Consider the following 12,169-nt stretch of genomic DNA (forward strand, 5'->3'; position numbering starts at 1 on the left):
GCCTTTGGGGTGCTCGGTCCCAGATGGCGGCAGTCAGTAGCAGGCGGAGTCTCTTGGCGGCGGGTGTTCTGATTTTGCCCACTGCTCCCTCTTTTGCTACGCTGTTGGCTCGGTCTCACCACTGCCTCTTCCTCCGAACTGTGAAAGTCAGTGGCACGACCTTCATTCCATGTGGGGTCTAGGACCTCATCGTCCCCTGCATCGTCTTCCACCCAGTGTTGATCCCTGACCTCCTGTTCAGTCTGCACACTGCAGAAATGCAGAAAGACGCAGCAGTTGGCACCTGTGTTTCGTCATCATCAGAGACGTGCTGAGGTGGTATTCCCATGTCCTCATCATCAGGAAACATAAGTGGTTGTGCGTTAGTGCATTCTATCTCTTCCACCCCTGGGGAAGGGCTAGGTGGATGCCCTTGGGAAACCCTGGCAGCAGAGTCTTCAAACAGCATAAGAGACTGCTGCATAACTTGAGGCTCAGACAGTTTCCCTGATATGCATGGGGGTGATGTGACAGACTGATGGGCTTGGTTTTCATGCGCCATCTCTGCGCTTTCTGCAGAAGACTGGGTGGGAGATAATGTGAACGTGCTGGATCCACTGTCGGCCACCCAATTGACTAATTCCTGTACCTGCTCAGGCCTTACCATCCTTAGAACGGCATTGGGCCCCACCAAATATCCCTGTAAATTCTGGCGGCTACTGGGACCTGAGGTAGTTGGTACACTAGGACGTGTGGCTGTGGCAGAACGGCCACGTCCTCTCCCAGCACCAGAGGGTCCACTAACACCACCACGACCATGTCCACGTCCGCGTCCCTTACTAGATGTTTTCCTCATTGTTACCGTTCACCACAATAAGAAAAATATTATTCGGGCCAATGTATTGAATTAAAATTCAGGCCTTTTTTTACAGACACCTAACACTGTCTGGCTATCTATTTAGGTACCGTATTACACTAATACAGGCACACCAGTAATGACAGATTTGGTTGAATATAAATGTGAGGCCTATTTTTTATGCGCTGTGTGACAGGTATACGTTTAATCACAGAATTAGACTTGTATCTGCACTGTAGCGTGTGTGTGAAGTTTTTCAGAATGACCCTATCAGCACCTTGAATCTAAGATATCCTTTTTGGGATAGATTTAAAGTAGGCCTGATATAGCAGAAACTACTAATTTTGAGAATGGCAAATTTGGGAATAGTTTTTCAACCCAGAACAAAAACTGTGCTTTTACGGTCACTAAATATAACTTGACCAGCTAAAACAGTACTGATTTGGAGGAATAGAAATGTCAGGCCTATTTTTTAGGCGCTGGGTGACAGGCTCAACTTGCCCCTGATGTAGTATATGGCCAAAAAATAACCACACTATTGATGGTTAAATGCACTTGGTGGTAGCTTGTGCTCGCGCACAAGCAAGCCACAAAATGGCCGCCGATCACCCCAGAAAAAAGTGATATAAAAACGCTCTGGGCAGCCTAAAAAAAGTGAGCAATTGAATATCAGCACTTCAATGATCCACAGCTGCAGATCGATCACTGAATGAAGTCTTTTGGAGGAGTTAATCTGCCTAATCTCGCCCTAACGTCGCAGCTGCAACCTCTCCCTACGCTTGTATCAGCAGAGTGACGTGCAGCGCTACGTGACCCAAGCTTATATAGTGGCTGGGTCACATGCTGCACTGGCCAATCACAGCCATGCCAATAGTAGGCAATGCTGTGATGGCCTCTTGGGGCAAGTAGTATGACGCTTGTTGATTGGCTGCTTTGCAGCCTTTCAAAAAGCGCCAAGAAAGCGCCGAACACCGAACCCGAACCCGGACTTTTACGAAAATGTTCGCGTTGGGGTCCGTGTCACGGACACCCCAAAATTCGGTACGAACCCGAACTATACAGTTCGGGTTCGCTCATCCCTAATTATCAAAGCTAATAACAAGAATATAAAGTGCTGAAGTGCATGTATATTAGAAAAAGGAATTGTGTATAGTAAAAAGGGGGAAAAATGGTGAACAGATGCTATATAGTAGATACCATAGATATAAGACCATAATCAAATATCAATATGATAATGAGTAAAATACATAACTAGTGCAAAATGAATTATGTTTAATTTAGCATGTATTTTGTACTAGTTATGTATTTTACTTATTATCATATCATTATATTGATATTTAATTATGGTCTTAGATCTATGGTATCTACTATATAGCACATGTTCACCAAGTGATATTTTTATATCTTGCCTTGCTCAATATTTTTATTTTTTATTTAATTTTTTCTGTTGTGGTTCTATATATGTTGTGAAGCAAGACTTCTCACTGTAGGTGTTATTATCTTCATGTGAGGAGATATATATGGGGTAATGCGACCCCCCAACTATATACGAGCGGCCTGTTCATCAAGATCATTCATTGGAATAATTTCCATTTCGGGCTCCCTTTTCCCTGCCGAAGCCTCTGAAAGGGGCCAAACACTGCCTTCCCCTGCACTACTCCACAGTGGGTCATCTTGTTCGGATTTATCCTCTTTAGTTATATTGCATTATTCCTGATATTACACCTCAGCTGCTGCAGAAGCTCTTTGGCAGCTTTATGTAATCACTAACTGAATCACCATCTTATTTTTCAAAGCAAGGTCCTCCGCAGCTGAGTTATTGTATTACAGTGCTCCCAAAAAACATCCCCTCGCTATGCAATACCCCCTCATAGTAGTGTCACCCACAACACACCCGTACACTGCCAGCATTAGAAGCTCATACCCAGTGTGTTGTATGGTGCCATCCTCAGTGCCCATCAGAAATAGTCACAGTGCATCTTATAAGGACTGGTTTTACAAGTGTAATTTGCAGACAAGTCCATAGTAAAAGCCTGTAATATTATATGTCTAAACAATGCCCTATGAATTGGGGTGCAGGTCTCCTAATGTTGCATGGAGGAAATATGTATTATGTAGGTAGGTATATGTGCGTATATGAGCGGCCCTAGAGACCACATATTATTATTGTAACCCACTCTTCCTTATGGATCTTTGCACAGGGTGGGTGCCTGAGTAGCAGCGTGTGGTCAGGTTAGTGGACCCTCGTATGATCTTGTTAGGCTCACCTTCTGCTTTACTTTTTCAGGCCACCATCAGCACTCGCCCACAGCGCATTTTGGACGCTGCGTCCCTCACACAGTCCGCTCCGGCCAGCCCTACTAATAAGGGGATGCACATCCACCAAGTTGGGTAAGATACTTTTCCTTCTCATGCTGCTTCTTCCATAACGGATCTTTCCTGCCAGGATATTTTAGGGTGAAATTGAATTATGCAGAATTTCGTTCACCGATGTGACATCTCTTATCTCTACCTAGAGGGTCGCCTCCAACTCCCAGCGCCAGCAGCTCAAGTCTTACCAATGATGTCCCAAAACCTGCTGTCAATAGGGAGTTGCCTTCTGCCCGGCCTGCCAACGTTGGGGGGAATATTGGGGTGCAGTATACTCCACATTCCCACCAGTTTCCCCGAACCCGCAAGATGTTTGACAAAGGTCCAGATCAGGTAATTATCTCCTTTGACCTCTTTTCACATATCGGGGCCACCCTTTCCATATCATAGGGCAGCTCTGGAGCGGGGGGGACTTGGCATTTGGACTTTAGTGGGTGCATTACAGTAATACTACAGGGGGATAATGGACTCTATTTGGGGATGTGTCAGCTCTTCGGGGTGGGTTGCTCCTTTAAAGCTCCGTGCTTCCCTGCTGGCAGTGTTAGCTACCATTCATGCCTGCACATACATATCTGAGATGGAGTTGCAGAGCCGCTTATCTCTCCTTCACATGGCGGAGTCCTACTTCCCGCTTACTCATCTCCACATGCCAGGCTGACAGCTCCCCGGGCTTCTGTAAAGCCGGCTGCTGCTTATGAATATTTGATGGGCTGCCTGCCCTGCAAATATTCGCACTGTATGCACACCATCGTATTGGTCCTGACCTGATGTGCTGTAGAACAGCACGTGCGTATTAACTGAGCGACTCCAACGTCATGTGCGAAGCTCAGGTCACATCTGGCACATCCGAGGAAGGATCAAATGGGCACTAAATGCATGCGCCGCGCTTCCCATTTGTTTGGTGTCAGGTTGTACATAACGAGCTCTGCAGCTATCGCAGGTCCCACGGTAGTGGCTTCCAGCTCTCCCAGAGTCCTGAATGGCAAATCTGAACAGTATCGCACCCTAGCAATCAAGTAAGGGGAAGTCTATGCAGTGCAGAGGCATATGGGTTGGGAAAAAATTGTGTCCCCCTCCCTTCATATCCCTGTCCTTGATTTTCTGCTTCATAATGGGTCTCATGGCAGGTAAAGATTTTAATAGCCATAGCATACTGAAAAAAACCACAAGATTCTCTGAGCGTTTTCAAGATCTCCACTTGCTGTCTGTGAACGGAATGCTCCCTTTTTACTTTGAGGCCAGTTCACACTTCCTGATGTGCAATTCGCACAGGTGCTCGCCTTTCTTACGAGTAAGGTAGACTAAATAAACTCTGAATGTAAACGGTCTTCCCTTCACTGACATCAAGCAGAGAGATTAAGACTAATGAGTTGGTGTGAATTGCGTAATGTGTTTTTTGCTGCTGCGAACCATGGCAGTGGTGCAGAGAATCATCGTAACAGAACGTGCCACCGCTTTGCACTCGGGTAGCTGTCCTGGGGGTCTCATTGCACTCCAGTCCCTAATGGCAATCTCTCCTCCAGCCTACTGAAGATGGGGACGACGCCATTGTCCATAAGGGCTTCCTTTCGGGGTCGCTGCAGACTGGCTTCTGTGACTGGAGCGCTAAGTATTTTGCTCAGCCAGTTATGAAGGTAATGTATACAGGAAGGCTAATCATGGCCACTCGTCTACAGACGTGGCAGAGGTTTGTTGCTTATGGTATTAGCTGTGGTTTCCTTACTGCTGTACGCAATGATGAGTTCCGCCCTGCTGCATCTGTATAATGTGCTGGGTTCGGTGGCAATGCCTGAGACACAAGCTGTTCTTATAGGTGATCTATTATGCAAGAAGTATGACTGTGCATTCAACATCGACAGCATCTTGACTTGAACACCATTTTGGATATTTTTATAATCTAAACACTAAAAATGTAACATGTCTGGATTGCTCCCAACGCCATAGAGTGAAATATTGACTGCATGAAGTCACCACTAGGGGGAGATCACTGTAACAGTATGCAGTAAGCTCCCTCTAGTGGTGGCTGTAAGCAGTCACAATTGTCTGTTCAGTGGAATTGTGCGACTCCAACTTCGTCTGCCCGCGCACAGCCATTTTTTTTTATATAATATGCTTATTCTAAGTTTATAATTAGTGATTTGTAGTATTTTGTCCCTTTGGCTCTATAACGTAGTCTGCTAGATAGAGAGTCTGCATTCATGTTCTAGATCAGGCAGAAGTCTAGAGCAGTGGATCAGTCTGTAGAAGTGTTCTTATTGATTTCTGCAAGTTGCAGCCTGACCTATGTCCACCCAGGTACCTGAAGAACACGATATGGAGAGCCAGGTTCGTAAGGAGCGTGAATGGCGTTTCCTACGCAATGCCAGGGTCAGGAAGCAAGCACAGTGCCTCATACAGAAAGGTGAGAAGCCCCCGACCTGTCCTGTTTGACCAGTCATGTCACTCCCTTTCTGCTGTCCATGAATTGCGTCTCTCTGCCTTCCCGCATCCCACACCACGGGGACTGGATTACATACGGAGTATTAGGTTCTGTTTGTCGAGATGAGACTAAGTGTCTGTGACTGTATTAATGCGGCGCCTGTCCTGCCAAGCACAGTTAATCTGAGCTGACAAGTGTCCAGTCCTGGATCAATATCCGTCCTCCTGCAGCCAGCTTCATTTATTAATATGTGGGTGGAAGAGATGCTGCCGCTGGGGAGGGGGTAGAACTCCGGCCTCTCGGGTCTGTATGGAGCCAGCGAGTCTCAGTAGATGATATGGTATAAAGGAAAGAATCTTACTTTAGTAAATCAACTTCTGTCTTGTTTATCAGGCATCACTAGGTTGGACGATCAGATCTTTATTAACCGCAATCCGGGCATTCCCTCCGTGGTGAAGTTTCATCCGTTCACTTCGTGTATTGCAGTTGCGGACAAGGACAGTATCTGGTAAGACAGTATGTAGTACGGTCGGATGGCCACATACTGGCCCTCAGACCCAATCTGAGTAGATAAGTGTCTGCCAGATATTTCTAAAAGGGAATCTGTCAGCTCCGAAAGTGGTGCTGAGTCCGATTATGTCATCTTCATACTTGGTTCCGTTGCTGTGCTCCCACAAACCAGCAGTAATATGCATTGAGAGAACTCCTGAGCTCAGTCCTCTCAATGTATTTTACTTCTAGTTCTTTGGAGAATAGTGTCAGAATGCAAGTAAGTATGAAGATAAAAATGACATAATCGGACTCTGCACCGCTGATACTGTACACCACTTACTTTAGTTTGGGGGGTTTATTTCGGAGCTGACGGATTCCCTTTAAGGCAAGTTTACACTGCACTGATCAGCAGACAATTATCGGGAAGGAACGCTGCTCGTCAGTGAAGGTGGAGAGCAGCATTTACATGCAGTGATCACCTCCACAGTATGAGGACTAGTGATGGCTATTGCTATCATTCATCCTCACACAGGTTCATTGGATTATCCGCAGCTCCTTTACGGACAGATTATCAGGTATGAGCGTTCGTAGGAACGTTCGTTCCCCATACTCTGTAGTATAAATGCAGCTTTAGTGCAAACACAGAATATGCATTTGCCCAATGGGAATCCATCGATTTAGGTGCTGGTAGATTCTTGGTCCATCTTCTAAAATATATAGGCAGTTTCTGGGCCATATACCACAGGAACATTGTCCACTTGTGTATTTTAGTGGTACATTTCAGAAGATGACATTGGTTGACTTTTGATTAAACATGTACGAGCAGTGCCCAATGGGTTTGAGTTCTGTCTGAGCCCATCCATTCTGAAAGTCCGAGGTTGTGTCCGATTACAAGCTCCTCCAATATGATCTTTTCTCCTGTTTGATGGATTGCAGCTTCTGGGATTGGGAGAAAGGTGAGAAGCTGGACTACTTTCACAATGGTAACCCGCGATACACCCGGATTACAGCTATGGAGTATCTGAACGGGCAGGACTGCTCTCTGCTGCTGTCTGCCACAGGTGAGGTTGGGGCTAGGAGGTCTTTACCTGCGCCCACTGCTGCTTCAGGGTGGTCATGGCCGATAATGATTCAATTGTGTATACAGATGATGGCGCCATAAGAATATGGAAGAACTTTGCTGATCTAGAGAAGAATCCAGAGATGGTCACCGCTTGGCAGGGGCTGTCTGACATGCTGCCAAGTACGCGAGGTAAGAAAAGGAGAGGGCCACGTTTTAACTGTGAGGCGACTCATGTGGGAAATGTCTCTAAGTTTGTGGATACATAGAAGAACATGTTAACTGGTTTCTTTACTTCTGTTTTTCCCTGAAGGAGGCCTGGCACGACGAGTCTCCATATACCTTGACCGTAGTAAACAAGGAGGTGAGTTTACCTTCCTCTCTCAATGTCTTTTGCAGTAGGAGAAATAGGGACTTTGTAGGTAAGTTTTCTGTTGTTTTTATTTTTTTACCTGTTTGTACATGGAAACCATCAACATGCAGGCTAATATTGTGCTTTGTGTAAATACCCAGGATAGTCCAGCACAATAACACACAAACATCCAACGTAGGAAGGCCTGAAATGTACATAATCTGCAGGGAGGTATTATGTCATCAAGAACCATGTCCTATTCCTTGTAGAAAATCATGGTGCACTGGAAGTACTGAATAGATAAACTCAAAGGGGTATTCTCAGCTCTGATATTGATGGCATATCTCTAGGATATGGCATCAATGTCAGATAGGTGCAGGTCCCACCTCTGGGACCCGCTCCTATCTCCAGAACAAGTCCACTGTAGTGAAGGGAGAGCAGCTGTACGTGTACGGCCACCCACCGTTCACCGCGGTGGAGTGGTGGTCGTGCATGCGCGGGTGCTCTCCATTCAACACTATGGCGCTGCTGAAAATAAACGAGCACACCTGCTTTCAGAACTCCTATAGCGGTTAAATAAAGAGCATGGCATACATGAGCGGTGCACCATCCTTTACTTCAGAGGCCCCATTCTGGAGATAGGTGTGGGTCTCACCTCTGGGACCCCCACCTATCTCACAATGATTACATATTCTAGTGAGATCAGAATACCCCTTTAATAAGAATATTAGATCCATGAATAGCAGCTTAGTGATGGTTTCCAGCTTTTTTTTTTTTTCTTTTTTTTTATATCAAATCTTTTCCTGGGTTAAGCCTTGAACGCTATCCTTGTGAGAACTTTCAAATCTTGTTACCCTTAAATCCTCTCAACAAGCTTTGGACCTCCATTTTGCTAGGCTGTGAGAAAGCAGCTGGTAGGTAGGAATGTGTTAAGAGATGTTTGTATGGGTTGACCTCTTTGGATAACCCAAATCCATATGTAGTATTAGGAGATATGGCATTTATGGTCTGGAGGATCCAATATTCATGTATTCCTTGGATGGCCGGTTGATTTTAATGGCTGACCTATATAGGATGACCCATGTCGAATGATCGGATGCAAAGATTACCTGGTATCCCTGCAGTGGGATCTCCCCTATCACCTGTCCTGTGAACAACCCTCTCTCTAGTAATAGCGCTGTGTATATAACCTGCAGGTACGTGACCACTATTAATGTGCTGCTTTCTCAGGGGCAGGGATGGTTGTAGACTGGGAGCAGGAGACGGGACTACTGATCACATCTGGGGATGTCCGCATTATCCGAATATGGGACACAGACCGAGAGATGAAGGTTCAGGTGAGTTGCAACAGGGTAACATTCCATAATTCCTTTAATCCAGAACCCTATAATTGAGAAATCTCTTTGAATGATGGCAATATGCCCGAGAGAATACAGTATCTTAATGGTGGGTTTGAGTGTGGAAGTATAAAGTATGGAGGCATCAAGAATAGTGTAGTACAGTGCACTGTCTATAATAATCTTGACTGTATATATTATAATCTCTCCTTAGGACATTCCCACAGGAGCGGACAGCTGTGTGACCAGCTTGTCGTGCGACTCTCATCGCTCCCTCATTGTGGCCGGCCTGGGGGATGGCACTGTTCGTGTCTTTGACCGCAGGATGTCACAGAACGATTGGTACTGTCCTGCTTTATGCAATGTTTCATGCTTATGTGTAAATGGTGATGTCGGGGAGGTAGCTATGTAGAAGTTTTCCAACATTTTCATATTGCTAGCCTACCCTCAGTATAGCCCATCAATATGTGATTGGAGGGGATCTGACTCCCAGCACCCCTGCGAATCAGCTTTTGAAGAGGCCTCGGCACTCTGGTGAGCACTGTGGCCTCTTCCTAGGCCTGTGACATCACAGTCTATGTGCAGCCCAGTCCCATTCAAGTGAATGGGGCTGAGCTGCAATGCCAGGCACAGCCAATGGACGGCACTGTGCTTGGTGAACTGCCAACTTAAACATCTGATCAGCGGGGGAGCCAGGAGTCGGACCCCCACAGATCACATCCTGATGGCCTATCCTGAGGATATGAAAATCTCAGAAAACCTCTTTAAGACAGATACTAGAGTGCTAGATGGGCAGACCTAGTCTTACCATGATTTCAGAGACTATAATGCAAATTAGGGCAATGCATTTTTGAAGATTGTTCCAAGGGTTGTCTGTGATTAGAAGACAGGATCTTTTTTTTTCAGAAAACAGCGCCTCTCTAATTCATAGACTGTGCCTGGTATTGCAACTCAACATCGCTAACTTCAATGGGTCTGACCTGCAATACAATTGCCTTGCGATAGTATTTGCCCCTTATGCTATGAAACCCCCTAAACACGGTCTGATCCAATCAGTGATTACAGGAGGTACATAATTAGTTGAATAGGGAAATGTATATATTTTTAGTATATGTACCCCTGTATTGAAAGTGAGTTTTCAACACTACAAAGTGACATGAAGACCAAGGAGCTCTCCAAACAGGTCAGAGACAAAGTTGTGGAGAAGTGTAGATCAGGGCTGGGTTCTAATAAAAATAAAAAATATCCCAAACTTTCAACATCCCACCCCACAGAGGAGATGGAAGAATATGTCTATAGGACACTATAAGCCGTACACTGCACAGAGGAGATAGAAGGATCTGTCCATAGGACACTATAAGCCGTACCCCCCACAGAGGAGATGGAAGAATATGTCTATAGGACACTATAAGCCGTACACTGCACAGAGGAGATAGAAGGATCTGTCCATAGGACACTATAAGCCGTACACTGCACAGAGGAGATGGAAGGATCTGTCCATAGGACACTATAAGTCGTACCCTCCACAGAGGAGATGGAAGGATCTGTCCATAGGACACTATAAGCCGTACACTCCACAGAGGAGATGGAAGGATCTGTCCATAGGACACTATAAGCCGTACCCTCCACAGAGGAGATGGAAGGATCTGTCCATAGGACACTATAAGCCGTACACTCCACAGAGGAGATGGAAGGATCTGTCCATAGGACCACTATAAGCCGTACACTCCACAGAGGAGATGGAAGGATCTGTCCATAGGGCACTATAAGCCGTACCCTCCACAGAGGAGATGGAAGGATCTGTCCATAGGACACTATAAGTCGTACCCTCCACAGAGGAGATGGAAGGATCTGTCCATAGGACACTATAAGCCGTACACTCCACAGAGGAGATGGAAGGATCTGTCCATAGGACACTATAAGCCGTACACTCCACAGAGGAGATGGAAGGATCTGTCCATAGGACACTATAAGCCGTACCCTCCACAGAGGAGATGGAAGGATCTGTCCATAGGACACTATAAGCCGTACCCTCCACAGAGGAGATGGAAGGATCTGTCCATAGGACCACTATAAGCCGTACCCTCCACAGAGGAGATGGAAGGATCTGTCCATAGGACACTATAAGCCGTACACTCCACAGAGGAGATGGAAGGATCTGTCCATAGGACACTATAAGCCGTACCCTCCACAGAGGAGATGGAAGGATCTGTCCATAGGACACTATAAGCCGTACACTCCACAGAGGAGATGGAAGGATCTGTCCATAGGACACTATAAGCCGTACCCTCCACAGAGGAGATGGAAGGATCTGTCCATAGGACACTATAAGTCGTACCCTCCACAGAGGAGATGGAAGGATCTGTCCATAGGACACTATAAGCCGTACCCTCCACAGAGGAGATGGAAGGATCTGTCCATAGGACACTATAAGCCGTACCCTCCACAGAGGAGATGGAAGGATCTGTCCATAGGACACTATAAGCCGTACACTCCACAGAGGAGATGGAAGGATCTGTCCATAGGACACTATAAGCCGTACCCTCCACAGAGGAGATGGAAGGATCTGTCCATAGGACACTATAAGCCGTACCCTCCACAGAGGAGATAGAAGGATCTGTCTATAGGACACTATAAGCCGCACACTCCACAGAGGAGATAGAAGGATCTGTCCATAGGACACTATAAGCCGTACCCCCCATATAGGAGATGGAAGGATCTGTCCATAGGACACTATAGGCCGTACCCTCCACAGAGGAGATGGAAGGATCTGTCCATAGGACACTATAGGCCGTACACTCCACAGAGGAGATGGAAGGATATCTCCAAATGTCTTGGAGTGGCCTTATCAAACCCATACCTTAATCCAATGGAGAATGTGTGACATGACCTGAAGACTGCTAGACACCAATGTAACCCATCTAACACAAAGGAGTTGGAGCAGTTTTGCCTAGAAGAATGGGCAAAAATCCCAGTGTCCAGATGTGCTAAGCTAATATAGACATACCGGTACCTCGAGAGATTTGCATCTGTAATTGCAGCAAAAGGTGCCTACACAAAATACTGGCTTTCAGGGGCTAAATACTTATGTACATTACATTTCTCTATTTCTTTTTGGTTTAATTATTGTTTGTATCACAGTAAAAAATGTTTTGTACATGCAAAGCAGTCGTTAAGTTATATAAATCAAATTGTACAAAACAGGAAAAACACCAAGGGGATGAATACTTTCACAAGGCACTGTATCACCGATGGCCTATGGACAAGTGTGGCGCTTTGTCTAAGTAAGAAGCCCCTTATTGCC

The 12,169-nt window shown here is 45.9% G+C and overlaps 1 protein-coding gene and 1 long non-coding RNA gene across 2 annotated transcripts in view; one reads left to right on the top strand and one right to left on the bottom strand.

Moving 5' to 3' along the window:
• RPTOR (regulatory associated protein of MTOR complex 1) overlaps window positions 1–12,169 on the top strand; it is a 294,108-nt gene that overhangs the window by 277,093 nt on the left and 4,846 nt on the right. The window contains exons 22-31 of the mRNA XM_040439078.1: window positions 3,123–3,226; window positions 3,352–3,538; window positions 4,729–4,839; window positions 5,501–5,606; window positions 6,018–6,132; window positions 7,053–7,177; window positions 7,264–7,368; window positions 7,490–7,540; window positions 8,759–8,865; window positions 9,080–9,207. Coding sequence (XP_040295012.1) covers window positions 3,123–3,226; window positions 3,352–3,538; window positions 4,729–4,839; window positions 5,501–5,606; window positions 6,018–6,132; window positions 7,053–7,177; window positions 7,264–7,368; window positions 7,490–7,540; window positions 8,759–8,865; window positions 9,080–9,207 — 1,139 coding nt within the window. The remainder of the gene's footprint in view (window positions 1–3,122; window positions 3,227–3,351; window positions 3,539–4,728; window positions 4,840–5,500; window positions 5,607–6,017; window positions 6,133–7,052; window positions 7,178–7,263; window positions 7,369–7,489; window positions 7,541–8,758; window positions 8,866–9,079; window positions 9,208–12,169) is intronic.
• Window positions 1–12,169, bottom strand: part of LOC121006142 — a 978,004-nt gene that overhangs the window by 110,040 nt on the left and 855,795 nt on the right. The window lies entirely within an intron of this gene.

The sequence above is a fragment of the Bufo bufo genome, chromosome 6, assembly GCF_905171765.1.
Source record: "Bufo bufo chromosome 6, aBufBuf1.1, whole genome shotgun sequence".
Lineage (NCBI taxonomy): Eukaryota > Metazoa > Chordata > Amphibia > Anura > Bufonidae > Bufo > Bufo bufo.